At 41.9% G+C, this 26,323-nt stretch overlaps 1 protein-coding gene across 6 annotated transcripts in view; it reads left to right on the top strand.

Annotated features, from left to right (window-relative positions):
- The window catches only part of TCF7 (transcription factor 7), a 161,334-nt gene that overhangs the window by 128,809 nt on the left and 6,202 nt on the right, over positions 1–26,323 (top strand). For 2 of the 6 annotated variants that reach the window (XM_042452492.1, XM_042452490.1), the window contains 4 exons: positions 3,606–3,713; positions 15,332–15,424; positions 20,752–20,800; positions 22,721–22,793. In XM_042452492.1, coding sequence (XP_042308426.1) covers positions 3,606–3,713; positions 15,332–15,424; positions 20,752–20,800; positions 22,721–22,793 — 323 coding nt within the window. The remainder of the gene's footprint in view (positions 1–3,605; positions 3,714–15,331; positions 15,425–20,751; positions 20,801–22,720; positions 22,794–26,323) is intronic. The other 4 variants (XM_042452494.1, XM_042452493.1, XM_042452495.1 and 1 more) reach the window with 3 other exon arrangements.

Raw genomic sequence — 26,323 nt, 5'->3', positions numbered from 1 at the left:
GGCCTTGGGACCGGCCCCAGCCCAGTCCTGCCGCCGATTGCCGCCGGGGCCTTTGGGGGGCAATTGTCTATAGAAGCCTCAGAAACATGCATTTATATTAACATTTTTTAAAAAATCAGCAAATTATTTCGCATGTCCTCCATTTTTTTAAAAAGTGTCTTCCATTTGAAAATTTTGTCCTACATTTGTCCTGGTTTATTTATATATTTAATTTTTTAAAAAATTATTTATTTATTTATTTATTTATTTATTTATTGGCTTCGGCCCCCCAGTTGTCCGAGGGACAGCAACCCGGCCCCTGGCTCAAAAAGATTGCCTACCCCTGCACTAGAATGTCACAAAGAAGTGTTACACTGGATTATTTATTTACGTATATATTAAAATATTTTATCCCATCCTTTTATCATGAGATCTCAGGGCATAAAACAAAAAATATAAACAATGTAAACAATTCCAAATTAAAATCAATAATTTAAACAAGATAAAAACATATTAAAGAATTCAAGCAAGTTAAGAGAGCTTTAAAAAAACTAATTCATGCTTTAAAATAAATTAGGCCTTAAGGGCTTTAATAAAAACTCATGGCATGATCTGGTGTTGAACAGACACCAGTTATGGACCCATTCAGACCCGAGAGAAGAGGACATTCCATAAGTGGGGTGCTAGCTGAGAAAATTTTCTCCTGTGTCCTTTTCCATCATATTTTTCCCCATTAGTTGGACCCAAAGGAGGGCCTCTCCAACAGATCTTCATATCCATATGATGATGATGCTAAGAAGGTCATGCGTAACAAAGTGGGTTTGGGTGTGGGTGTGGGTGTGACTGCTCATGAAGCACAGACTACTCAAAGCAGTTCAGCAATAAGTCCCCTCAATAAAAAGTTTTGAAAGTAAGTAGTGACAGGTGGCTTCCATGTCAGTGGGTCAGTGAATCCACAGGTTTTAGTTCAAACTGTAATTGAGCAATCCAAGGTGCTAAATCATATTTGAGAACATATCCTTTAAAGTTCCTTTAATGTTCAGAATAAAATCTGGAACAGATTTGCTGTCCCACTGACATGGAAGCCACCATGGAAACCAAGTGCTAACAGTGGCCTGGTAGGCTGGATATCTTGCAGTGGGATGTAAATACATCAGTAGATCCTTATGGATCCTATGTGGTTTTGTGCCATCTTCTGTTTTACTGTATACAGTAATTAGGGTTATTTTGGTCTCTTTGAGTGCATTTATGTGGACTATTCATTATAATGAATTAAATAAGTCATTTGCAGGAACTGTTATGTTGCTGCAAGAAGTACTACTGCAAAATCTCCTTTTATGCCCTCTTCCTTCTCCCCTGGTGAGCTGCATTTTAGTCGTCCCCCCCATCACCCAGCAATAACTTACCAGTATTATCTGAGATTTTTTTAAAAGGTGCTACATGGCCAAGAAATTAAAAGTGTGGCAGTGAGCTTTTACTAGCAGTCAGCAACAATTTCTAGATAACTTTTTCAACCAGGAAAGCACTCTCTGTTCCTCAAAGCACCACACATAAAAAGTGGGGTGGGTGCCAGTTATTTCCACTGTGTAGCTATTTTGACCTCTCAAAGGCTACTCATGGTATTTATCATGGCTAAGCCAGAATTTTGACACCAAGCAACTCATGTCAAAAACTGGTGGACTCACTGGGCTTTTTTTAAACCTACAACTTTCTCTTCCTCTTGTGGGCACAAACCACTTAGCCACACAACTTTAAATTTAATCTTAAGATCTTTACAGCATAATTCTGATTTTAGATTTAGACTAGAAATGTCTGGATTTTAACATGCTTCTGTTTATTCTGTAAAAGACTCCAAAACACTAAAATAAATGTTTGCTTAGTTCACTGTTAGTTCCCGTCTCCCCCTCCCTGTTTCCCAGTAAGATTTTGAACCATGCATAGACTTCCAAGTTAATGACTTGAACGAGACACTATTGCATTTTCATTCTGGCAGTAAAAATATGCTGCTATCAACCTAACACCAATTCATACTGACAAAAATTGAATCTCCTAGATGATCTTTATTGAAGTATAAATCTGGGGATTTGGCAAACTGACGAACTCTAAAAGAAGATTGCTATTTCTTCAGCTTTTATTCCACAGACTTATTAAGAATAACTGCAGGAAAAGGGATTGAGAGTGGGGAAAGCCGATCATTTAAAACATTTCTTCTAAAGCCATAATACATGATTTTCCTAACTCTTCCAGTATAAGCAAGGCTTCTTTTGTTGGTTCTAGAGATCAGGAATATTAAACATATTCCTTCTAAGATCATATTTTAAATTTGATATTTGCAAGTCAAATAGGGTGTTGTTTTTTTCGAGGGGGGGTCCTGTTAAACTGCTTGTTTTCCCTCCTTGCCCTACACCCATGCCCATCACCTAGATTGAAACAGTGGCCTAAAACACACTGCAGCAGGGACGTAGCTAGGATTTTAGGAAGGGGGGGGTCCAGACTAAGTGCCACCATTATAATGGGGCTTGGGTGCGGCGGCGCAGCAGCACACACCATTCATTTTTCTAATGGAAGGGGGGGTTCCGGACCCCAAGAACCCCCCCCCCTTGGCTACGTCCCTGATTGCAGAAATAATCCAGTTTGAGACCGCTTTAATTGCCCTGGTTCAATACTAGGGAATCCTGGGAACTGTAGTTTTGTGAGACATTTAGCCTTCTCTTTCAGAGAGCTCTGGTCCCACAATAAACTACAGTTCCCAGAATTCCCTAGCACTGAACCAGAGCAGTTAAACTGGTCTCTAACTAGATTATTTCTGCAGTGTGTTTGGACCAATGTGGCAAGAACACATTGGCAGTTAGCTGGTTTATACCAGGCTGGTTTAAACCAAGTTACTTTAAAAAAAAAAAAATCCTTGTTTCTTTTTTTAAAATTGATCATTTATATATATTTTTAAAAGTCTGTCTATTATTACTATTTGCCAACCCTTTTACTGGAACAGTGATGACTGTTTGAATATAAACATTTTACCTTTAACTGTTTATTGATAATTGTTCATTTTTAGACCGGTATCCAGTGTCAATTGCTTCTTTTTCATTACGTATTTTATTTTATAGTGCAAGAAATGTCATTCAAAAACAAACCCTTCAATTAAAATAAGTTCAACCAAAACAACTTACTTCAAAAGAGCACTTTTTAAAGAGTAATTATTATTTAATGTAATAACCATAACATCTGAACTGCATTTTGCTACTTAATTTTCAGATTTATTCTTATATTGGTGTTGCCTTACACATTAATGGGAGGGAGACTGGTTTAACAGCATCCACCCGCCCACCTAGAAAAATAGTTTTCTGGGTGTTCTTTTTTTAAAAAAAATTGGCATGAAATTATGTCAGACTTTTAAATTTTCTGGCAATATTTTATCTGTTTTTGCTGCTTCTCTTGATAAGATGGAGAGATGATTCCATACATGCTTGACCGTGTTGTCTGGGAATGATGCGAACTGGAGCTCACCAGTGTTTGAAGGGCCACATTTTATTCATCCTTGACATAGGAGATACAATCTAGGATTTGCTCTTTTCTGATCAGGGTTGTAGTGGTGGACTACAAACTTTCCTGTGGTTTCCTTTCAGTGGCATGCACTGTCGCGGGAGGAACAAGCCAAGTACTATGAACTGGCCCGCAAGGAGAGGCAGCTTCACATGCAACTTTATCCAGGCTGGTCTGCAAGAGATAATTATGTAAGTACTTGGGTGGGGTCACGGGCCCAGGATAATCCATTTAGGCTTCATTTTTGTCTTTCAAACTACCTCAAGCTTAACTTCCCAGCTTCACTCAAAAAAAGTTTTCACTGCCTTGCCTCACAGCTAGTTTCAGGCAATGCAAATTATGGAGGACAGTACATGAGTGATTCCCAAAGAGTTAAATGAGACACATCAGAGGAATGTTCTGTATAGGTTGTCAGGTTATTGCCCACCATTGGCATTGGAGATAAGGCAGCAGAGGGGGCTGAGAAGATTTCACTTCTAGAACAGAGCTGTTCTGTTTTCAGAAAATATCACAGTTCTCTTTATGCTTTTGTTTTTTAAAATCATGCCTAGTAGGTTTTGTGTGTTCATTCCCTTTCCCTCTTCTTTCCTAATCATTTTATCTTTGTTCATATTGTAAGCTTATGGACAGGTTTTATTCTTTGTAAAGTAATTATTGGAGACTGTCTAGTCTTTGGAATACTTTCTAAGTGGCAATAATAATACATAAATAATAAGAATCGGTTGTTGTTGTTGTTGGAATAAATAGGAAATGAAGTTCTCTTGGTTACTGATTCTCAAACTTTGGTCATGCAGATGTTTCAGACATCAGCTCCCAAAAGCCTCATCCATCATCTTATAGTCATGACATTTGGGAGTTGAAGTCCAAAACATATGGAAGCCAATAGCCTGAGAGTCAGATGGATGTTTACACCAGTGAGATGCTTGTTGAAGCAGAGCCCAGTGGAAGAGGGTGGACAGCAGAGAAAACCACCTCCATCACCAGAGAAAGCTGTCCTATAGGCTTCAGAGAAGTTTGGAAGCTTTCTCTTTTGACAGAGACAATGTCTAACACTCTGCACCCCTCCCTGTCATCACTACCCTGTCAATTGCATCTGTACCAGTGTAGTTCTGGCCAGCAGGATAATGACAAGAGTTTCCTTCAGTGATATTTTAAGACCCTCAGTCATAGCAGCCTCAGTGGGTCAGAAGGAGTTAGATGTAGAAAGAGAGAATTCTCTTCTGCTGTGTTTAATCTTCTTAGGTTTTCTTTGCAATGTAAAACATTGTAATGCTCTTCAGGCACTTGGCCCTCTGCTGGACATGAGGCCTTGGCAGCTACCCAGCCATGCCATTCTCTGGAGTTGGACCTGTGAATCAATGTCTATTATTATAAAGAGATAACTGTTTGGATCTGGCTAGGTTTCGTCATGAGGCTGATGTGTTTCACTCAACACAGCTGAATTTGCTGCAAGAATTTTGAGAGGGTGCATGTGCCAGATTGACCTGTTGCAAAACCAAGGAAGTGTCTTATGGGAATGAGACAAATACGTTTTATTTGTCATAAGCTTTTGTGGACTCCAGGCCACTTCTTCAGCTGCACACCAGTAGACTAGAGTCCACAAAAGTTTATGACAAATAAAACTTGTTAGTTTTTTGATGCTTCAAGATTCTTTGTATTTATGGCAACAAATAAACATAGCAAAAACAAAACAAAAAAACCCTCTCAAAATTCTTGCTATATAGAGCTGCTCTATAATATATAGTATCCTGTTGGTTGAGGGTATTAAGGATCAAGTTTTGTGAGAAATAATTTATGTGTTTACACCATGGAGGCATTTTAGTTGAAGGGTTTGGACTCCGTGTTTATTAGCTTATGCTAATATCCACTTTGCTATCATCAAGGAATAATTTCTTCCTCCAGGTGCTGACAATGTAAAGTAGACAGAAAAGCAGCCTGATAATAGGCAGAGGGCTGGTTTCTTCTTAATTTATGTGAGCTTGAACTAGATTTATGCTAAGCAGAAATAAGGCCCACAAGAGAAATAAAAATGTGAAAGGGGCAGAGGCTTTGCAGATGGGCTCCCTCATTGCTCATAATAATAACTTTGCCCATATTTGTGTTAGAACTCTTAATTACTGAGGTAAATTAACTTGTTAGAAGTGTTCTTTGTGGATGAAATACAGGTAGTTTGATGTATGCAGGCAGAATGAGACAACTGCCTCAGGTGGCAGATCCTGGTGGAGAGTTGAAAGCTGAAAACCCCATACTGTGCCTCCCAGGGCCCTGCCTACCCTTCTCCTTTGGAGAACTGAAATGTGTATGCCATCAGCCAGGGGTGGACAACTGATGGGGGGCAATTTTTCACCCCAGCAGCCCCCACAGGCCACTGAGTAATTTTCTATCATTTTTGGTGGGGTAGAAGGGCTATAGGGACAGAGCTGCCATATCTGGCAGTGATGTTGAAGTCTTGTTCATCAAAATAATTGCAAAAAAAAAAAAGATGAGGAAGGTATAGAAGCTCTGGAAAGCTTCAGAGTACCCTCAAAAGCTGTGTAGAGCCTTCTAGCCACACATATCCTCTTCTGCCAGAAAGCTTGTCCCACACCATCTAAGTAGAGGTGCTGCCCTGTTGTAGGTGGAGAAATGTGCCTCTGTGGCCAGTTCATTTCCATGTACGGAATGGAGAAAGGTTCTATGTAGTCCTTTACATTAGGTAGCAAAATATCTTCAGAAAGCTGTTTTGGCCCAAACACCGGCTGAGGTAACTACATCCAGTCTTCTTGCATCCGGTGGTGCCTTTTTCCTCCCTTCTACAAGCTTGGCAAAAGAGCATGAGGATTCTGGGAACTTAGGAGGCTGTCTGAATGAATGAATGAATGAATGAATGAATGAATGAATGGGCTACAATTAGCCCCACCATCCCTGGGACCTGACCATCAGTGGCTAGCTCATGCTGCGCTCATCTCTTTAAATTTGGCAGTTCATTAATTCCCTTTTGCCAGCCCAGATCAGATCTCAGGATTTAATGGGCCTTCATGCATTTCTCTCTATTTTAAGTCACTAGCCATACTTTTTTGATGCATTCTGGGAGATGCCTTTCAAAGAAGTAGGTTTTCCATGCTCTGCTCTAATGTGTCTCCTGGGCCAACACAGATTTGCTTGATTTGCTAAGCAGACACTGAGCAAAGAATTTCATGCTCATATCATGCTGTGCACCTGCTAGCACTGTGCTTCCCATTCTCTTTCCTCTTGTTTGATGTGAACTGAGCATACTAAGTTCACTTAATGTGTTACACTCCATTGTGGGAGCTGCTTTTCCCTTCCATGCTAAAGCTGTGATGTTTGAAGGATTGCTGTCTCCTGGGCAGGGCTGACCACCTTTTCCACAAAATCAGCACTCTGTGGACATTTCAATTAACAAGATTTGTGCTCCATTCTTAGGCAGATGCTTCCACTGCCAGATGTTTCACATATGCAGTAGAATGGTATATGGAACCAGGACTCAAGGTGGAGAAATGTACCCCATTAGTACTGGTGAAGTAAGACTCTGCGGCCAGTTCGCTTCCAGATATAGAATGGAGAAAGATTCCATGCTTCTGCCCAGGGACTATCAGAGCACAGAAGGATGACATTTCCAGCCCCCTCCTCCCAGTGAGCATGGCTGTAACAATCAGAAGCAGGTCCCTGCCACAATTCTTCATTGCAGCCTTAGTTGCTGGTAGGGAGAGGTTGAAAATATCATCCATCTTGCACCCCAATCAGCAAATGAACAGATCACCATTACTCAGAGTGGCCTCCTAAACCTACTAAGATAGGTTTGCAGGGTCATGCCAGGATATGTTACTTAGGGCCAAAACAGACCAGCCCAAAGGGCACCTCTACTTAGGTGGTGCAGGACAAGCTTTCTGGCAGAAGAGGCTAAAGCATGGCCAAAGGGCCCTACACAGCTCTTGGGGGTACCTTGAAGCTCTCCAAAGCTTCTACACCTCCCTTATCTTTTCCCCCCCCAATTATTTTGATAAAAAAGAGCACCAGATTGGAGCTGCAGCAACTACATGCCACCGCCCCTATCTGGCTTTTTTCCAGCACAAAAAGAAGTGGAAAAATGCCACTCCTTTTTTGCCAGAAAAAGGGCATCCTTTCCACTGTCACTGCAGCTTTTTGATGTTTCTGCAGCGTGCGGTGTCTAAACGCCACACCACTAGAGCACCAAAAAACTGCTGCTGTGTAAACGGCCAAGTGGCTTCACAATGGCTTCCTGCCGGCTTGGGGGGGTGCATCACGTGTACGCCATGCCCCCAAGCTGCCAGGAAGCCGGTGTATTTTGCCAGACTATTCCAGAGGTATACATTCATAATTAAGAAAGCAATGTAGGATCTCAATCGTACTCCTTTTAGATAAGAAAATAGAAATAAATTGTTTTAGATCAGAACACTTGTACTTGTGGACTCTCTGTGGAGGGGTTGCTGTAGAGACTTCCCTGGTGAGAGCCTACATTTAGAAATGCACCACTACACTACTGTTGGCAGTGCATTACCAAACAAACATAAATGGGTCTCTATGTTCTTAGCAGGCACATACTAAGGACCATACAATCTAGGGAATGTGTTTGCCATTTTACATGAAACACTGAAGCCCCACATGCGTGCTTGGAGCCTGGATCTCCCATTTTCTCTGTGCTCTTGTCAGCCTCCTTTCTCATACTGTCATTCTCTGATGTACCACTGATTCACACAGTCTGAAACAACTTAATCATGCTCAGGATCCCAGAGCTGTTATAAACAAATATTTGACTTGTTAAAGATAAAGCACTAGATGCATCCTCTGGGTGTAAAATCATAAAAAGGGAGTTCACTATACAGGTTGAATCTCCAGTTTCCAAAATGCACAGGACCAGAGGTGTTTATATTATTAGCAGTATTAGTATTATTTGCATTTTGAACACTTGTGTTTGCATATACATACATAATAAAATAAATAATAAGTAAAATAAATTATAAATAATAAATATCTTGGAGATGGTATCCAATAAACACAAAATGCATTTGTTTCATGTACACCTTGTTCACATAGTCTGAAGGTAATTTTATATTTTATTAAAAAATAATTTTATGCATCATGAAACAAAATTTGTTTCAGAAAGCACCATCAGAAAGCCAAGATGTCACTATCTCAGTCCCCCATGAAACAAGGTTTGATTATTGGAATATTCTGGATTTCAGAATCCTGGATAAGGAAGAATTCCAGAATGTTTCATGATATGGATTTTATAAGGAATCTTTTAACTTTTTACATTCATTTGCTCTATAGGCAGGCAATTCCTGGTGTTTCTGGACTGCAGCTCCCAGAAACACAAACAGGCATAGCCAGTAATTGGGGATCATGGGGCTAACAGAGTCCCCTCTGAGGGGAAGGCAGTACCTTGGTAGCCTGGTTTTGCAAGGTTCCCTGGACCAGGGCAAGCATCAGTTTTCTTTGTTCCTTTTTCTCATTCCACTTTCTGTCGGAAGGGGGAGTCAGGTGGCAAATACTTGAAGTATCAAAATAAACTACATTGCTATATCAGCATGGTGTTCTTCCTCTACTTTCCAGCTGGGGGGAGCACTCACAACCCATACTATGGGCAAAAGAGGTAACCATTTCTGGCTAGCTGACAAATGTATAAATGTCAATTTTTGCAAGCACTTGCTTGTCCCAATCTGAAAGTAGGTGCATGATCAATTTTTTATATGTTGAAAAGCATCTGGGAGGAATACTGTAGTGAGTTTGAGCGAGGTTGAGGAAAGGTAATGGAAGGGCTGCCATCTCAATTGGTTACATTTTTTTTCTTGCCTTTCCTCCAGTGAGCTCAAGCCATTGCACATGGCTCTTCTTCTTGCTGCTTTACCCTCACACCAACTGTGTAAGGTAGGTAGGTCAGGCTAAGAAACCTAGTGAGTTTCATGATTCAGTAGGGACTAGGGTTGCCATCCCGGGTGACCTCAAAACTGGGAAAAAATGTAGGACAAGGCTTAAAATGTAGGACATTTTTTTAAAAATTTCCTGGCCAGGAAATTAACCAAAAAAGGTCCTACATTTTTAAACCTTCTCCAAGGCCTCGCTGGGCCTGGGAGACAGCCTCTCCCAAGCCCCAGCAAGGCCTTGGAGGACTCTAGGGCCCCGCTGGGGCCTGGGAGACTCTGTAGGCAAGAGGTGCACCATGTTAAGAACTGCATTAAGCAAACTTAGGCTGCTGCACACTGCTTTCACTCTCATCACTCCATCCTATGGAATCCTGGGATTTGTAGTTTGTTGTGGTGCCAGGGCTGGGCTTTGAAATCTCAGACATAAGAGAGGCAAAAGGCTTGGGCTGCATCTACACTGGAGAAATCATCTGGTTTGAGACCACTTTAACTGCCTCAGCTGAATGCTATGGAATTCTGGGAATGGTGGTCTGTTCCAGCACCACAGCAGAATGGCAGTTAAACCCCTGGAAAGCTATCTGACCAAGGTGACCAATGCCCTCACCCCAAAATGTAGGGCACCCAAGCAAAAAAATGTAGGACATGGCAAAAAATAAAAGCTAAAAACACCCATGTAATTATAAATCCATGCTTCTTAGCCATGATCCAAATGGAGGACATGTCCTGGAAAAGGAGGAGGATGCCTGGTCACCTTGTCTCTAATCCAAAATGCACTGCAAAAATAAAACAATGCTGGACTGAAATGCCCAGAGTTCCTCACCAAAGCTGCATCCACACTGAGGAAAGAATCCAGTTTGAGAGTGACTTAACTGTCCTGGGTGTGCTGGGGAATGCTGGGAATTGTAGTACACTGGCCCCAGAGCTATCTCTGACAGGGAGTCCCATAACTCTCCAAACTTAGTTGAACTGCAGTGCCCAGAATTCCTCCCCAGGTGCATCCACACTGAGGAAATGGTCCAGTTTGAAACTGCTCAGTGCTGGGGAATCCTGGGAATTGTAGTCTATTGTGGCACCAGAGCTCTCTGACAGAGAAGGCCAAATGCCTCAGACACCAGAATTCCAGAGCATTGAGCTTTGGCAGTTAAAGGGGTCTCAAAGTGCAGAGGGGGGGGGGGGGGAAAAACAGGCGGGGGGTGTGAATGAGCTTGGCTGGGGGGCTGCTCCGAGAGGAGGAGGAGGAGGCGGAGGGAGGGAGGGAGGGAGCCAAGGGAAGTGCCAGGACCATCCGGAGCAGCCTCCTCTCTTCCACCGCTCTGCCGTCAGGCAACGCCTCCACTGTGGACTATTCAGCCTCCTTTTGTCAAAAGAGCTCTGGTGCCACAAGAAACTACACTTCCCAGAATCCTATAGCACTGAGCCATGGATGTTTAAGGGGGGGTCAAACTATTTCTGCAGCCTTTGCTACCCCAAAGCCCTTCCTATTTACAAGCAAAGCAAAAGCTCTTCCTTTACCAAGCCATTGAAAACCAACCCAAGCGGAGGGCTGATTGCTTCTTTCCCATTGGTCAGCTTCGGGATAAATTTGCATATTACAATTAAAGGTGTTTAGGGCCTCAAAAACGATACTATGATAAAGAATTACAAGAATACTGACGCGGTTTACATTTAAAAGATGAGGCAATTAAACTCCCAGTGAAACATGAACGATTTATGGCCTTTTTTTCTTTTCTCACTGTAACCTGGAAAGTAAGGCTTCCTGAGGGTATATATACCAAGTGGGCTCATTTGGTATATAATAGCTCTGAGTGGCAGATGTTTTAAAGAGCTGCTCTCTAGGCTACGCCAGTGCGCCAGGTGGGGAGAGTGGCGCACAGCCGCGCACAGGACGACGGGGAGGAGGCAGGGGAAGCCCGAACCGGGGGCTAGGGGCCAAACCGTACCGGGACCGGGAGGGGCCCCCCAAATGCGTGTTGGTCACGGGGGCCACCGGGTTATGGCATCCCTAGTAGGGACTGGAACCTCGGTCTCAGAAATTCCTGCCCCAGACTCTAACTTCTACATCCTATTGGTTCTAATAACAGAGACAAGGCCATCTCTCACTAGTTATGCATTTTGCACAAAGTGGTTTCTAGATTCTTCCTCAGCATCACCAATTAAAAGAGCTCAGCTATCAGGCCTGTGCCAGCTGCCTGCTAGCCAGAGTATGGAACTATAAAGCCAGGTAGTCCAGTCATGTGACGCAGCTTAAGGGGAGCTTTATGTGCTGAGCAGTGTTCTAGACTCCTCTGGCATATCGTTAGCAGTGCATAAGGATTCTCTTAATAGGACTAGTGGTATATACTTCACTGACAGAACATGTATTCAGAAGTAGAAAGCCCCAGGTTCAAGCTGCGCCATTTGCAGGTAGATTATTTGAGGAAGGAGGCAATGGAAAGGCAGACTTCATAGCAACAAGGCCAGTGGTACTATGAGGTAGATACATGTCTTTGAAAGTTGCTCTTTTGCACTATAATTACCAGATCCCCCCCCCCCCCAATCTGCATGGCAGTTGTGGTCCAAAAGGTATCACTCCCAAAGTCTGAATGCCTGCCTACTTTTAAAAGTTCGCAAGAAAACCATACCCAGGTTTGAGCCAAAATGCTTTTATTGTGGTTATAATGCCAAAAGCATGGAAGCAGCTGTTTTGGGAATCTCTTACAAGCCTGTCCACCAGCCACTGAAACTGGGAGGAGCGTGTAGGCGTAGAAACAGGGATTTAGGCCATTTTACAGTGGAGTGACTAATCAGGCAGGGTGTGCTTTCATAGCCACTTACATCTATCTAAAGACTCCTCTCTTGACCTTTCAATGTTAACAGGTGGCTGCTATGAAAATTTTTATATTATATAAGTAAAATATTATTCAAGTCTCTGAGTAAGTGGAGGTTTTTCAGGAAGAAGCATCAAGGCGCTTTATACATATTGGTTTTAGAATGCTATAAAGTGGTGCACCTTAAAAAGGCTAATGAAGAGAATAGGTTTTTTGTTTGTTAGTTTGTTTGTTTGTTTGCTCTGGGTAGACAAAACAACCTGCGAGACCATGGCAACATTAATCTCACCTCTGTATTTTGCCCCCACATAGGGGGCAAAATGTTAAAGACTCTCTAATCCCCAAAACAGAGTCCCAGTCTAGTTTCTGTGCCCTCCCACTGCCTACATTCATGCTGATTGTGTGAATGATGCCCTAGTATGTAGCCTTAAGGCTCCTGCACGTCCCATGCAAACATTTTTAGGATTAAACCATAGTTCTGTGGGGCTTACTTCAGAGGAGACAGTTTCTAAATAACTTATGAATCCTAAAATAATTTAACATAAAGAGAATTAAGGAATGAAAGTTTCTTATCCTCTCCTGCTACCAAAGCTAACTCTCAAAAGAATGGGGAATGAGCATATGTGAATGAGTTATGGCAAACTTTGAGGAGAAGCTATTACCCCAAATCCATCTTGGATCTGAATACAGGTTACGTTAATGTTCAAGTCTATATGTATTTACATCTCAGGAAGTAGACTGAGGACCAAAACAGACAGTTTGAGGGCATGGCATTTAGACATGCCACACCCCCAAGTCTCCCGGAAGTTGCACTGGCAATTACATGCTGGGCAACTTCCAGGTGACTTGGGGGTGTAGCGTTTAGATGCCATGTGGCCCAGAGCTGGTGAAAGACCAGCCCTAGAAGCAAAGGGGCAGGTTTTTTTTCCACACCAAATAGGAGCGGATTTTTTACGCTTCTATTTGGGGCGGAAGCTGGCTGGATTGGGGCCATGGCATGCGGTTGCTGCGGCCTCAATTCAGCCTTAAATGGGGCGACTCCAAGCCAACCCATCAGGACAATCTGTGAGTGTACAAAAGCTCATGCTAGTTCTTTTGCACAGTTAGTCTCAAAGGTACTACAAGATCCCTTTGCATACTGACTAACTTCCACTGTTAATATTGCTCCCAGGGCACAGGATGTAGGGTTGCAGCCTTAAGGGGTTCTATGCAAGGAAAGTTCTCTGCTTTTTCTTTTCACTGGTAGACACCATACGACATCCTACATTGTCCAGGGGCTCCTTCCAAGAAGTAAATGGAGAGAATATTCTTTGAACATCCTTAAATGACCTTCCTTCTCGCCCCCCCCCCCCCCCCCCCCCCCCCAAAATGGCTTAGAGCAGTGGCTCTGCTGCCACTCCAGGAAAATTGCAATCTATTCCATCTTCCTCCCCGCCCCCCGTAACACTACTCCTAAACAGCGTTAACTTATAAAACATAGGGTAAGCTTCTTAGGAGCTCTGCCATAGGAACTGATTCTAAAAAGAATTTTGTGAGTCAAATAGGTTGGGAACCCGTTTTAGAGAATCACCCAATTTCATTATGTACGTACTGCATCTGAGATTGTAGTGAGTCCTTTTCTACAGCTTTGTGTCAGACTATTGATTCAATAGAGTTCTGTAGAATCCATTCAGTTCTCATAGGGTTGCTAGCCAAATGTCACCTTATTCCAGAAAAGGACATTCCAAAAACAGTTTATTCCCTTTATTCTCTGTATATCAGATATTCTGGTTTCAGAATTTTCTATGGTTTTCCAAAAGTTTATCCTGGAGGAAGATGGATTTTTAGGAAGCAAAAAACTGTTGTGTGACAAAAAGTGACCTCTGGTTGCAGAAGAGTCTCTGCATGCACTTATTTATAAATCTTCATAGACAGAAAAAAGGACAAGTCTCCTGGTCCTGTAAAGATGCAACTTTGCTTTTCAGCTAAAAGTTAAATTGTGAAAATTAGTTGAAGCTGAAAAAGAAATCAGTTTCAAAGGATTTTCTTTTTTTACTCTTTAGTATCAAATGTTTACCATGATACCTTTCTGTTCTGAGAGCCTTTTTGGCTGGGTATAAATGCGCTAGCTATATATATATATATATAATGGTTGATGAAATGGGCTACAGCTGATATGAGGAGATCTAGATGCTGCTGTTGGAAAGAATCCTAACCATTGTTTCGATATTAAAGATTTAAATCTTTGTATTTAATATCGCTATTAAATATAAATTATTAAGATCTAAATATTATTATCTAAAGATTTAAGATTTAAATCGTCAGAAAATACTGACATATGTAGCCAAACAGCCACATTTACCTGGCTGTATTCTTCTCTGCCCTAGGCCAAGTGCTGCTTTAGAAGAAACAGTGGTTCACAAAAATAGGTAAAGCCTAGCAAAGCTACTCTGTGAGCGCATGTGTGTGTGTTCAAGTTACATGTCAGCTTATGACAACTCTATGAATTTCATAGTGTTTTCTCAGGCAAGGTATTTATTTATAAACTCAAAGGTTGCTTGGCCAGTTCCTTCCTCTGAAATATGGCTTACAGACCCTGGTGGCCTCCCTTCCAATACTAACCAGGACCAACCCTGCTTAGCTTCCAAGATCAGATAGTATTGGTGCCTTAGGGTATTTAGGCTGTTACAACTCCCCAAACCCTCCAGCCAGCATGGCCAGTGAATTCCTTTAATTCTCTGCCCAGTCCTCCTTTAAATGTTTCTTCACATGTGAATTTGTCTCTGTATGTGGAGCATTTCTTAGCCTATTTTTCCTTCAAACCACAAGGAAATGCCCAATAGTTTAAATAAAAGGGTTTTTTTTAAAAAAAAAATCTCTTTTCCAGATCCCTTTCCTTCTAAATGTATCTGCTGTTTTGTGATTCAGTATAGGTACAATTCCAGGTTACTTTTTCTACTGCCCAAGTGGCTTGTTTTTATAAGAGAATAACCATATGTGAAAAATACTCTGGAGTCCTTTGCTGTGAGAATTTTTCTGCTCCTGTCTTTCTGGTGTCCACATGTGCTGATTTGGTGCATTTGTTACTATGCTCTTTGCCACTGCTTATTTTTAATGCTTTACCCCCTTGCTCTTCAGTCTTCTTCAGGCTCTTCATCCCGTGATCACACAAAGTTTAACTCAGGGCCCCTGGAATTCAGCAGTACTTCGGGGCCGGTTTCTGCGGCAAGGGTAAGAGAATTCTGCAGCGAATGTCATTCTGCATTACGGCAGTGAGAGTCTGTCACCACCTGCCACTCATGCATCCACCTAACCCAGCGTTGGCTGCAGAATTCCAGGAGCCCTGAGCTTTTCCATGGCCATAGAATTGCTCATTGGCTATGGAATTTCTTGATTTGAAGGGGGCGATCAATAGGTGGCGCATGGGGTTACCAGGCAGCTAGAATACATGTCAGTGGTAGTAGCTGGGCCCTCTGTGCCGACATGTTCCTTTTTAGGGTATTTAATCAATCTTTGTTTTTGTTTGTTTGTTTGTTTTAAAAAAAAGTCTGACTGCTCTTCAAAACCTTTGGAGATGGGCAGTCATAAACAATGGCATCACACTCCCCCATCAGTTATTCCCTTTTGTATGTGGCTCTCAGAGAGGGTTACCATTTTGTCCAAGAACTGTAACTGATGGAAGTCATTGCCCTTATTATTGACCCCAGGAGTACAGGTTGAGGAAGATACTGCCCCACCCCACAAATTAAAAAAAAAGAAATTGAAGGAATGCAAGTTGAACACAATGGCTTTTCCTGTAAAGCAATAGAAGCAGCACACCTATGGCCTAGAGATTTTATGTTGGCCTTGAGTAAGACATGACTGAAGATGGAACTTGGCACTCAGAAATAAAGGGAACCTTATCAATCAAACCATATTCAGTGCCCATCATCACCACTGTAAGTGAAATGCTGCAGAGTTATTATTTATATTTGTTTAGACATAGTGTCAGGTACAAGAGATGGCTGGTTTGTGTTGCACAAGAAAATCGGCACAAAATTGTAGATTCTCCTGATTTAGGCACATCATTGCACTAATATTTTTCCAATAACATAAGTACCACTGCTGTCCTTGTTCAGCTTTGGGAGTCCATCTAATCTGAGTACCCTGTGTCCCCACAGTGGCCAGCTCCCAAGCTGTTCTCATACACAGTGGCCCTTCCTATTGCTTGTCCCCAGCATCTGGGAGTGATCATGGGTTAGAAATGCTTATGTGTGTGTCCTGTCTCTCAAAACTGCTACAACTGTATGTGCCAGAATTTAGTCTGCACGCCCCTTTTGCTAGGAAGCTGCTGACAGAAAGCAAAGTAGACTCTGGGAGCATTCATGACAGACAGCTGGTGGCATGTGTTCTAAGCCACCTTCCCTGCCTTTCACATTCCACCTCCCACAGTGCCCCATTTCATGAATGTGATGCACGAGGCTCCATGGCTTTCTACTTCTGCCATAAAGGAAGGGGGGAAACTGTAAGAGGGCTCTTCAGAACCTTCTAGCATTAGAAATTCTTATGTAAGTCCTCTGTCCCACTCCACCTCTCGGGGATTTATTTATCCCTGCTTTCACATTCATTTGTATTTGTAGACCAGTCTGTCCCCCAGAGATGACAACAACAGTAAACATAACTCCCCCATTGCCATTGTTGTTCTAATCCAACGTGGGAGGTTGATATTGGCCCCCCTCTCACCTGCTTTAGTTAATTCCTCTCTTGTGGAAGCAGCTGTAGGGACAACTCCTCCTAGACTGACTGGTGCAAGATGACCTGTGTTTCCCTTAGGAAAGCTGAGGTAGATTTAAACTGGGAGGCTTGGTGAGTCCTCTTACATGCCTACTTCTGACAGTCAAGGCCCCCTTAAGCCTACTGAATTGGTGCAGGACTACAAGCTCCATCTCACATTCCTCCCTTTCAAACTGGCCACTGCATCTCTTGTGTCAAGTCTGACAGGAATGGTGCAGTTTTCCAAATAGAAGTTTTAGGAAGAGGCGAGTTCAGAACTGAGTGTTTCCTTCAATCATCAGCTCTCCCATGCAATGCCCCTGACCATTTCCACCACCCAGACCAATGTTCCTATTGTACATATTTTATACTGTATAAGTAACCCTGGGATTGTGAAGAACAGCTGGTAAGCTGAAAAATACAACTGTCAAGCAACAGGTGGACCTGTCTCCTTTCTCTGCCTGAAGCTCATGGGCTGTCTTTCCAGTCCTGGTTTGTGCCAGGCAGGTAAAGTAGAATGTGTGGTGCTATCCTCAGAATCAAATGAAGACCACAACAATTTTTTGATGTAAAAAAGCATCCAAACAAGCAGGAAATCTTCCTCCACCATTCAGCATATGTATGAAGATACTACTACTACTACTACTACTACTACTACTACTACTACTACTACGTGTGTGCATGTACCTTCAAGCCACCTGTCAATTTATGATGTCCCCATGAATTTCATAAGGTTTTCTTAGGCAAGGAATAGTCAGAGGTGGTTTTAACAGGTCCTTTGTCTGAAATATACCCTACAACACCTGGTATTCATTGGCAGCCTCCCATCCAAGTACTAACCAGGGCTGACTACTTAACTTCCAAGATGAAGGTTGGATCTAATGCCTTAAGGGTATTTAGAACCCTACCACAATGTACTCTTTCTGAATGTCTGAACTGCTTTCTAATATTCTAGAGTGAAAAGCCTTATGCTCCTAATATTAAGTCACCAAAGGGATGTTTTCCCAAGCCAAACTTGTTGAAGACCCATTTGCAACATGAGTGTCCCAACATGGGTTTAGCACTCATTTCCTGCTTACAGTTGAGACGTAGCTTTGTGTCACAGGCACAGAGCATGTATGTTAGTAACAGCCCTCAACATTGTGTTCTAATTGTGGTATTGGGCAGCTGTTTAGTAACTAGGCCTCCTGCTGCCAGCAAAATCAGCATAGTATGGAAAGGAGTGTGGGGAAAGACAGTCTGGTTTGATTTTGCTTGCTTTCATCAGGCAGGCAATTTTTGTTCCTCACTGATGACAAACATACTCAGATGCTGTTTAAAATTAAAATGGAACAGCCTTTGTTTTGCCCTGGCTTCAGAGTCCCTTTTTTGAAAGTTAAACAAAGGCTGCAGCCTCAAACACATTTACTGCAGAATAAGCCGAATTCAGTGAGACTTTCTTCTAACTGAATATACTTAGGGGCAGGATGCTGTTATTATGCCTCAGAAAGATACTGTCAATGATTTTATATTTTATGCCCAAGAAAATGTGGAAGCTAACATAGTCATTATAACTGCTGGTGTGACATACATGTATGGTTAAAACAGACCATGGGGAGAACAAACAAACCAGACTTTACAAATATATGCCCTTCATTGTAACGGCTATCTTCAAATTATTGTTCATGGGAGGAAAGTGATGTACATATGTATTAAAATTTTCTCTCACCAGTGGTAATTTTATGTAATGATATCTAGTACCATGTGTTGTCTCCCAAATTTTCACATTCTCTACTTTCCCTTTCCAATTTTTTCTCCACTCATTATCCTGTCCACCTGCTGATTCTTCCCTGCATTCCAAAAAAAAGAAGTATTTTCAATAAATCTCAATTTCAGTTTTTGTCCTGGACATACTTGCATGGATGTTGCAGGCCATGAGTGCCTCAGCCTGACTGGAAAGATGGGGGCTAGCTGGTTTTACCTCACCATCACCTTTTCTATTCCACACCAGCTTCAGAGATTTCTACTTGTTGGCTAGGAGAACTGTCATTATGGGCACAAAGACCTGGCTTTTGCAAATGTGCAGATTCCTCTAGTGAGGGGGAAGCCAGGTTGTCTCCTCAGCACACAGGTCACTGCAGTGTGGGGGCAACATGCCATATTTGTCCCCACTTAGGACACTAACTGACCAAACATGATCAGACCTCTAGGTCTTTCATCAATCTTACTGAGATATAGGGAAGCCCCAAGCCATTTTTTTCATATTTCAGACCTTTGACCAACTGTATTAAGAGTGGACCCACAAGGGCCTGAGACTGAACCATCCCTGAGTTCAGTGTATGATTTTACAAGTTGTGTAGAGAGGCTTGGATCATTCCTTTATATTGAATAGTAGGTCAGTACCTGTGCAGCTAAAGGGAAGAAAGAAGCTGGGTTCATATGAGTTAATTCAAAAGATGGATGAAGATCCTAATACTTGATAAACACTTTTATTAGAGACTATGAGAAAACATATAAAAGATATTTCTGTTCCCAGAAAGGGTCCCTGCAACCTTTTTGCCCAACTAGGAGTAAAGTAGAGAAAGAAGTGTACAGACACACCTAGTTTGCAAAGTGGAAAAGATATTTCTACAACATACTTAGAAATGCACAGGCTATGAGAGAGCTCTTCTTTCTGTATATCCACCACTGATATTTGTAATCAATATTTGAGAGATGTTAATTTCAGCCATGAGAGCCAGTGTGTTGTAGTTGGATTACAAATCTGGAGAGCAAAGTTCAATTCCCTGCTCAGCCTTGGAAACCCACTGGGTGACCTTGGGCAGGTCACGCACTCTCAGCCCCAGAAAGCCCCATGATAAGTTTGCCTTAGACCACTGTAAGTCAGAAATGACATGAAGGCTCACAACAACAAATTTCAGCCATGGCATAAAAGATGAACTGCCATCCTGTTTGTGACATGCACAGGTACTTAATCCTGAATTAGTCTTTTTTTGGGGGGGGCGGTTTACAGATATTGGGATTCTTTACTGACCTTGCACAACAACCAACCCTCCAAATCCACCTTTTACCTCCTGCAGCCCTCAGTCAGCACAGCCATTTATTAGCTGATAGAGAATGGGGCAGTAACCGAGTCATATCTAGTTATGCATTTCCCAAACACACAGCAATTATGTCATTCTAGAAAACTCCAGAGGTGCTAGCGAGTGCTTTGCTGCTCTGTGTCCAGCTATAGGAACATGGCTGGATACTGCTCTACTGCCAGCCCCGTCTACTGGCCAAGTTGGAGAAGGGGGGGGCGAGAGAGGTGGTTTGTGGGTGCTTTTTCTTCTTTTACCTCTAGATATTTTACCAGTCCCAGAATTTTGTTCATCTCTAAAATTACCAGAACCATTATAGCCTAATAGAAGGGCTGACCCACTGGTTGCTCAAAAGGTTGTGTGGGGCCTGGCACCTTGCTGATTGTACTGACAGCTGGACAGAATGATATATTAAAGGCTAACGGAGGGACGGATGACTTCTAGATCATGAGATGGAAGTGTTACACATTCCATTCCCTTGGTAGCTTTTCAGAAAAGCATTGAGAATCGCTGACGTTAAATTATATAGGCCATGGATTCAATAGCCTGTGGGCCAGGTTTAAGGGTGACACACATGATACTCCAGAATTCATGCTGATTTGATTTGGAGAGAGAAAGAGGGGATGGTGCATGGGAGCTAAATTTTACTCACACCTCAAAACGCTCTTCTGGCAAAAGCTTTTGTTATTATGATTTATGTTTTTAATCTCTCTTTCTCTCCCCCTCCCCTGCCCCGTTTATTCACAGGGAAAAAAGAAAAGAAGAACAAGAGAGAAGCAGCAAGACTCCAATTCAGGTAAATCCACTGCTGCAAAAGCCAGCACACTTTCTGATAACTTTCTGCTTGTTTATATTGGTTGGGGATTAGTTGAGACAGCCAAACAATAGCTATAATATTCATCTAGGATTTGCATTCATGACCTAATGTGACTTCAGTAATCCTTATCTACACTAATACTACCTCTGTTTTCTCTATAGGGAGGCCACTATCTATGCTATAAATTCTAATGTGTTTCATGTCACATGAGACATAATAGGTATTTCTTCTAGCTTGGCACCTTTCTGCAATTGCATCTTCTGTCTGCTCTTCTGTAACAATATCAACCATCCAGTTAAGAGGCAAAGAGTTCATATTGAGGAATTCAGTTTATACCTAATTACTTTTTTTTGGGACACATCAAACTTTAGTCCCTTCACCTTGCCTAAAACCTGTCTATCTAGTTCTCCAGAACAATGTAGAAATCTAAAGTCCAATGGTCTCTGGAATACATGACTTCCCACTCAACAAACTCTCTGCCCAGCAGGTAAAAGAACACATTGTACATTGGCAACTGCCAATCATTTCCAAACAGACTGTTCCTTGCCCCTCCAATAAGCAAGACTTTCACAGTAGCTAGAATCCCAACTCAACTTTCATTGTATCTGAATTATATTTTTATCATGTTATTATGCAGCGTTTCAACATAATGTATTAGAATAAGTCTACATTAGCTTAAACGTTGCCATAGATACTTCATTATAGTAGCAAAAAATTATTGGGATTCTTTCTTAGCCCCAGTAAAAATGGCAGATGCCCAGACACTACCCCTTTCTGCTGGAGTCCTCAAACCATATACTAAATGACTTAGAGATCTCAATAATGCCCAAGTTGGCATAGGACCACGTCTATGCAGCATGATACTAAGCAGTTGTTTTTTTCTGGTGAAAATCCTACTGAGGCTAATGGGGTTTATTTTCAGGTAAGTACAGTACTTACCTGAAAATAAACCCCATTAGCCTCAGTTCTAGTCTCCCTAGTTCAGGGAATCATTGGGTTCAGTACCACCTTTGGCTGTCAACCATGTTCTCCAATGTTTCTTAATGTTATTCCATGTTTTCTTACATATAGCAGCAATTTTTAAAAAGTGCACATGAAAGCATCTGAGAAAGGCAACTGAGAAAAGTGGTGGTTAGAACCAGAAAGCCAGTGGTGACTAGAAAATCCACAGCCAGGAGTAGATGCAGGTTGGTGGTGAAGAGGCACCAGAGGCACAGGCAGTTCAGGTTCTTAGGAAGAGCTTGCTTTATAGCAACCTTCTCCAACCTAATGGCCTCCAGATGTGTCAAATACACAAGCAAGAATAGACAGTAGTTGTGCTGTCTTAGGAGGAAGCAGACTGCAGTCCAACTTCATTTGTTGGGCACAAGGCTAAGGAAGGCTACCCTTGACCAGGGCTTATTTACTTCGTATCGATTGATGCTACTTTCCTCATTTTAGTACCAGCAGAGAAAGCAATGATTCACTTTTTAGTTCAGAAGATCAGACACAATCCAAGCAAAGCTTGGCATGTATTTAGACCAAAATAATTTGCCACAGACTTTCAGGGCATTTTCTCAAGTCTGAGAGAAGAAAGTCATTGGAAATACAAGAGCAAAACAACTGAGATGCCATAATAAGGATTTTTTTTAAAAAAAATTAATCTCTACACAACACTAGTAGCAACCTGAGAGCAGTCCTGTTGCATGAGATCATTTTGATTATTTGCCTAACACATCCTTTGTTCTAGGTGAGATGCTACAGCCAGCAGAAACTTGTTGCCAGAGAAGGTTTTATGTGGCCTGTTTAGTTTTGCCTCCAGCAGTTAAACTGATGTTGCATCTTTTCTTCTTCTCCTGCTCTTGCTGCTGTTTGTGCCTCTGCCTTACCCATTCTCCGCCACGCATGCTCCTTGTTCAGATCCTGCTTCTCCTAAGAAATGCAGAGCTCGCTTTGGCCTCAACCAACAAATGGACTGGTGCGGCCCATGCAGGTGTGTATCAGAACCCTTTGCTTTCCAGGCTTAGCCTACAGATTGTTCTTCTTCTCTGTGGGTTTTTTTTTTTTTTTTTTTTTTTTTTTTTGTATGTGCATTGTTTCTACAGCTGCCTTTGCTTTTAACACTACTAATAGCACTCCTTAGGCTTGCTTTTTATGGCTCCCCTAGCCTTTCCACATTGCACCTTGTTAATGTTGCCTCCACATGTTTTGTTTCTAAGATAGGAGAATGAAAATGATAGTCAGTAAAAATATGTAATACTTTATGTATAAGCCATTGAACAAAAAGATCTTGAAGATTCATGCATGCCAACCAAGTTCAAAGTTGTCATACATACCAGTTGACTCTTTTTCTAAACTAAATAGTGGCAAGCAACAAGGTCTGCAGAGGAAATAGATGTAAAGAAGAGAGTACAGCCTTCAAAGCGCAAGGGGTGTAAAGTGAGGGTCCATGAACTGGTGCAGATCCACAAGCTGCTGGCTGCCAGTCCTTGGTGAATTTCCAGGAAAGAAACAACTGTAGCCAAAGCACACAAAGGCAGTACTAGTCAATAGCACACTGGATAAAAATTATTTGCCAATCTCCCACATCAAAGAGCTTGTGAAGTACTTGTGTAAAGCACAAGCTAGCCTGGGACTTCTTCCAGTTTTGATCGAGAGCCTAGCTAATTCTTTTTTTAAAAAAAGTAAAACTGGTAAGATTGTCTATTTATTTCTCTTACTAATGTCATGTTTTCTCATCTGTATGGTAGGTAGGGTAGAAAGGCACTCAGAGAAGCCAGTGGCTTCCCACTTACCAGAAACAGTGCTGCTATGTACAATCTCATCCATTGTATAAAAAAGTGGTGATGAAGAGTGAATTCTGTCATGCTCACACATCCTAACAAGGCTGCAGTTCCCTCAGTCTGGCCAACTTCCTTTTGTGGGGGACACATTATTGTTCCTGTAAAAGGAATTGCATGAGAAGCCTGCTGAACTGGGGCAGGGGATCTTTGGTCCTCTAACCCTTTTGGGCCACAACTCCCATAATTCATAGACATGGTTGGCCATTCTGGCTGGCCCTTGGGTTTGCAGAAGTCCAAAGCAGCTGCAGCACCAGAACCTTCCCCAGCTGTATCACAGTGGACAAAATTATGGTTTGGGAAGAGAATCGATTACATTAATCAATTATGAAGAAAAACTTGCATTTTGCAATTACTGTGGCTCAGATTTAAAGAACCACTGGTTAAGAAAAAAACATACTTGATGGATTTTCTTTTCTTTCTGTATGGCTGCCCCCCACCCCCACCCCAGTACTGTTTTGGAGCCTTCCCCCATCACAAATGGCTTGGTGCCTGTGTGAGACCAGAATTCTGCTCATTGAATAATGAAGCCATTGTGGATCATGAACCTGAAACCCTACTCTCTACCCCTTGCCTTCTTCTTTTGTGTGCCATCCTAATTCTGCGCTAATTCTGCATCAAGATGGGCTAAACTCCACATTTTCTCCCATTAAATTGGAGTCATGTATTCCATTAGCTGTCTAGCATTAAAAGGGTTGATGAAAAAGAGCCAATATACAAGGTACTTCACAGCCACTGTACAAGAGATACCTTCAAACTACCTAGTTCAACACAGTAGCCACCATCCTGCAGAATTCAGCACTCAAGGGAGGGAGGGGGGAGTTGTCTGCATACACTACTCTAATTAATTGAGATCTTCTTATCCCTGCAAGCTATTAAATAATTTAATATCTTTTAATAGCAGCAAATATCCAAGACTAAGCTGCTGCCTCCTAGTCAGCAGCAGGATATGTAATCAATGGCATTACTTTCTAAATGTCTGATTTACACTGAATAAAGAACTCACAAATTATTTATGTTGAGCTAGCAGGGAAGTGACAAAACCACCTCTGGGTATACCTTGCCTAGAAAACTACATGAAATTTATCAGATCACCAGAAGCCGATAGGCAGCTTGAAAGCATATAAACACAGGCACAGCATGACTTCTGAACTAACCAAGTAGCTGGGATGCAGAGTTTAGGTGACTTTCTTACTCTCTCATTTTCTACAAGCATTGCATATTAGTAAGTGTCCTGATGCTCCTTGCAATAGGCCAGCTCTGGATTAATATGCTTATTTGTGTTCAGGGTCCCTTCCAACAATATCCAGTCAAGTATTTTCCATTCTGTAAGCTGAACAGATGGACCACACGCCTTACAAACTTCGGCACTGCCATGATTTTCAGACCCAACTAAGGAAATGAAGACCACATTGGTGTAAATTGCTTTGTTAAGAAACTTGATTCTCTTACAAATTATTTGGCTTCCCATATTGTGCAAGGGAAAAAAAACCTAGAATCCACAGAGTTCATAAACTTTTTATACAGGAACGACCAAGCTTTCACATAGGCTAGAGCTATGATCCAGTCTACTTAAACTTACACTGCCCTTAAGATATATAGCCAGAAATATGGTGCATGATAAAGAGTATGTATGTATACATCTCATATTCTTAGCCCCCCACTCCCCCTGTACTCAGTGTGTGAGTTTCTGTTGTGCCACAATACAGTATACATAACATATAAACAGGTGAGAGGGAAAGCACAGGGGGAGGCAAGTTGCTTGTTCATATACATCAGCTGCTGTGCTCTCCAAAGTCCACAACTGTCTTTGACGCTAGCGCTGCTATATCTGTTCCTTTCCTGCCCAATGCTACCAGTCTCTTCTTTATGCTGCTTGATCAGTGATGTGCAGCAGTAGACTTCCCCTTGGATTTTACTAGTTACAACTATGGTGCAATAATAATAAAGTTCTTATGCACCTCTGGTCAGTCAGGATAAAAGGAAAATGTATCACTTCTAGGATACTCACCAATTGAAGTTTTGTCATCTCCTCCTGGACAGAGAAAAGAAGAACTAGGATCTTTTTGTGAGGTTCGCAGGAGAGGGAGAGGTAATAGACACCATGAAATGAGCTGGGGCTGTACTTCTATCATTAACCTCATGGACTGAAATGAGAGTGTGGATTCCTATCAGATGCCATATCATGGTGCACCTTCCCGTTTCAGGGAACAGAAGGAGCTAGATATTTGGAAGAATACAAAGGTGTTTCAAGAAAGGGAAAGGGAAAGCTAGAGTGTAGATTAACCTTTTATGATAAAAGGAGATAAGTGTGTAGCGGGGTGCATTGCCATCTTTTTGGTTTGCCTTATTTTTTACTCTTCTTTCTCTGCAAGCAGCCACCTTATTGCCTGGAGAAACATTTTAACCCAACAGGGAGGAAAGAGGTTACCTATATAGGGTAATCATGGAAGAGTTTTGATTTCCTCAGTATTTCTGGATATATATATATATATATATATAGAGAGAGAGAGAGAGAGAGAGAGAGAGAGAGCACAGCCCCAATGTTGTTGACTGGATGTTTACTGCAAAAAAAAAAAAATACTCTTAATATTATTGACATCTGAATAAGTCTTCAGAAAACTGGCTACACTTGTATGCATAGAATTGCTCTGCAATAGTTGATTTATGGAGAAGGTTTTTT

This window comes from Sceloporus undulatus, chromosome 2, assembly GCF_019175285.1.
Source record: "Sceloporus undulatus isolate JIND9_A2432 ecotype Alabama chromosome 2, SceUnd_v1.1, whole genome shotgun sequence".
NCBI lineage: Eukaryota > Metazoa > Chordata > Lepidosauria > Squamata > Phrynosomatidae > Sceloporus > Sceloporus undulatus.
The sequence above is the reverse complement of the archived record's forward strand: the minus strand, read 5'-3'. Positions and strand labels throughout refer to the sequence as shown.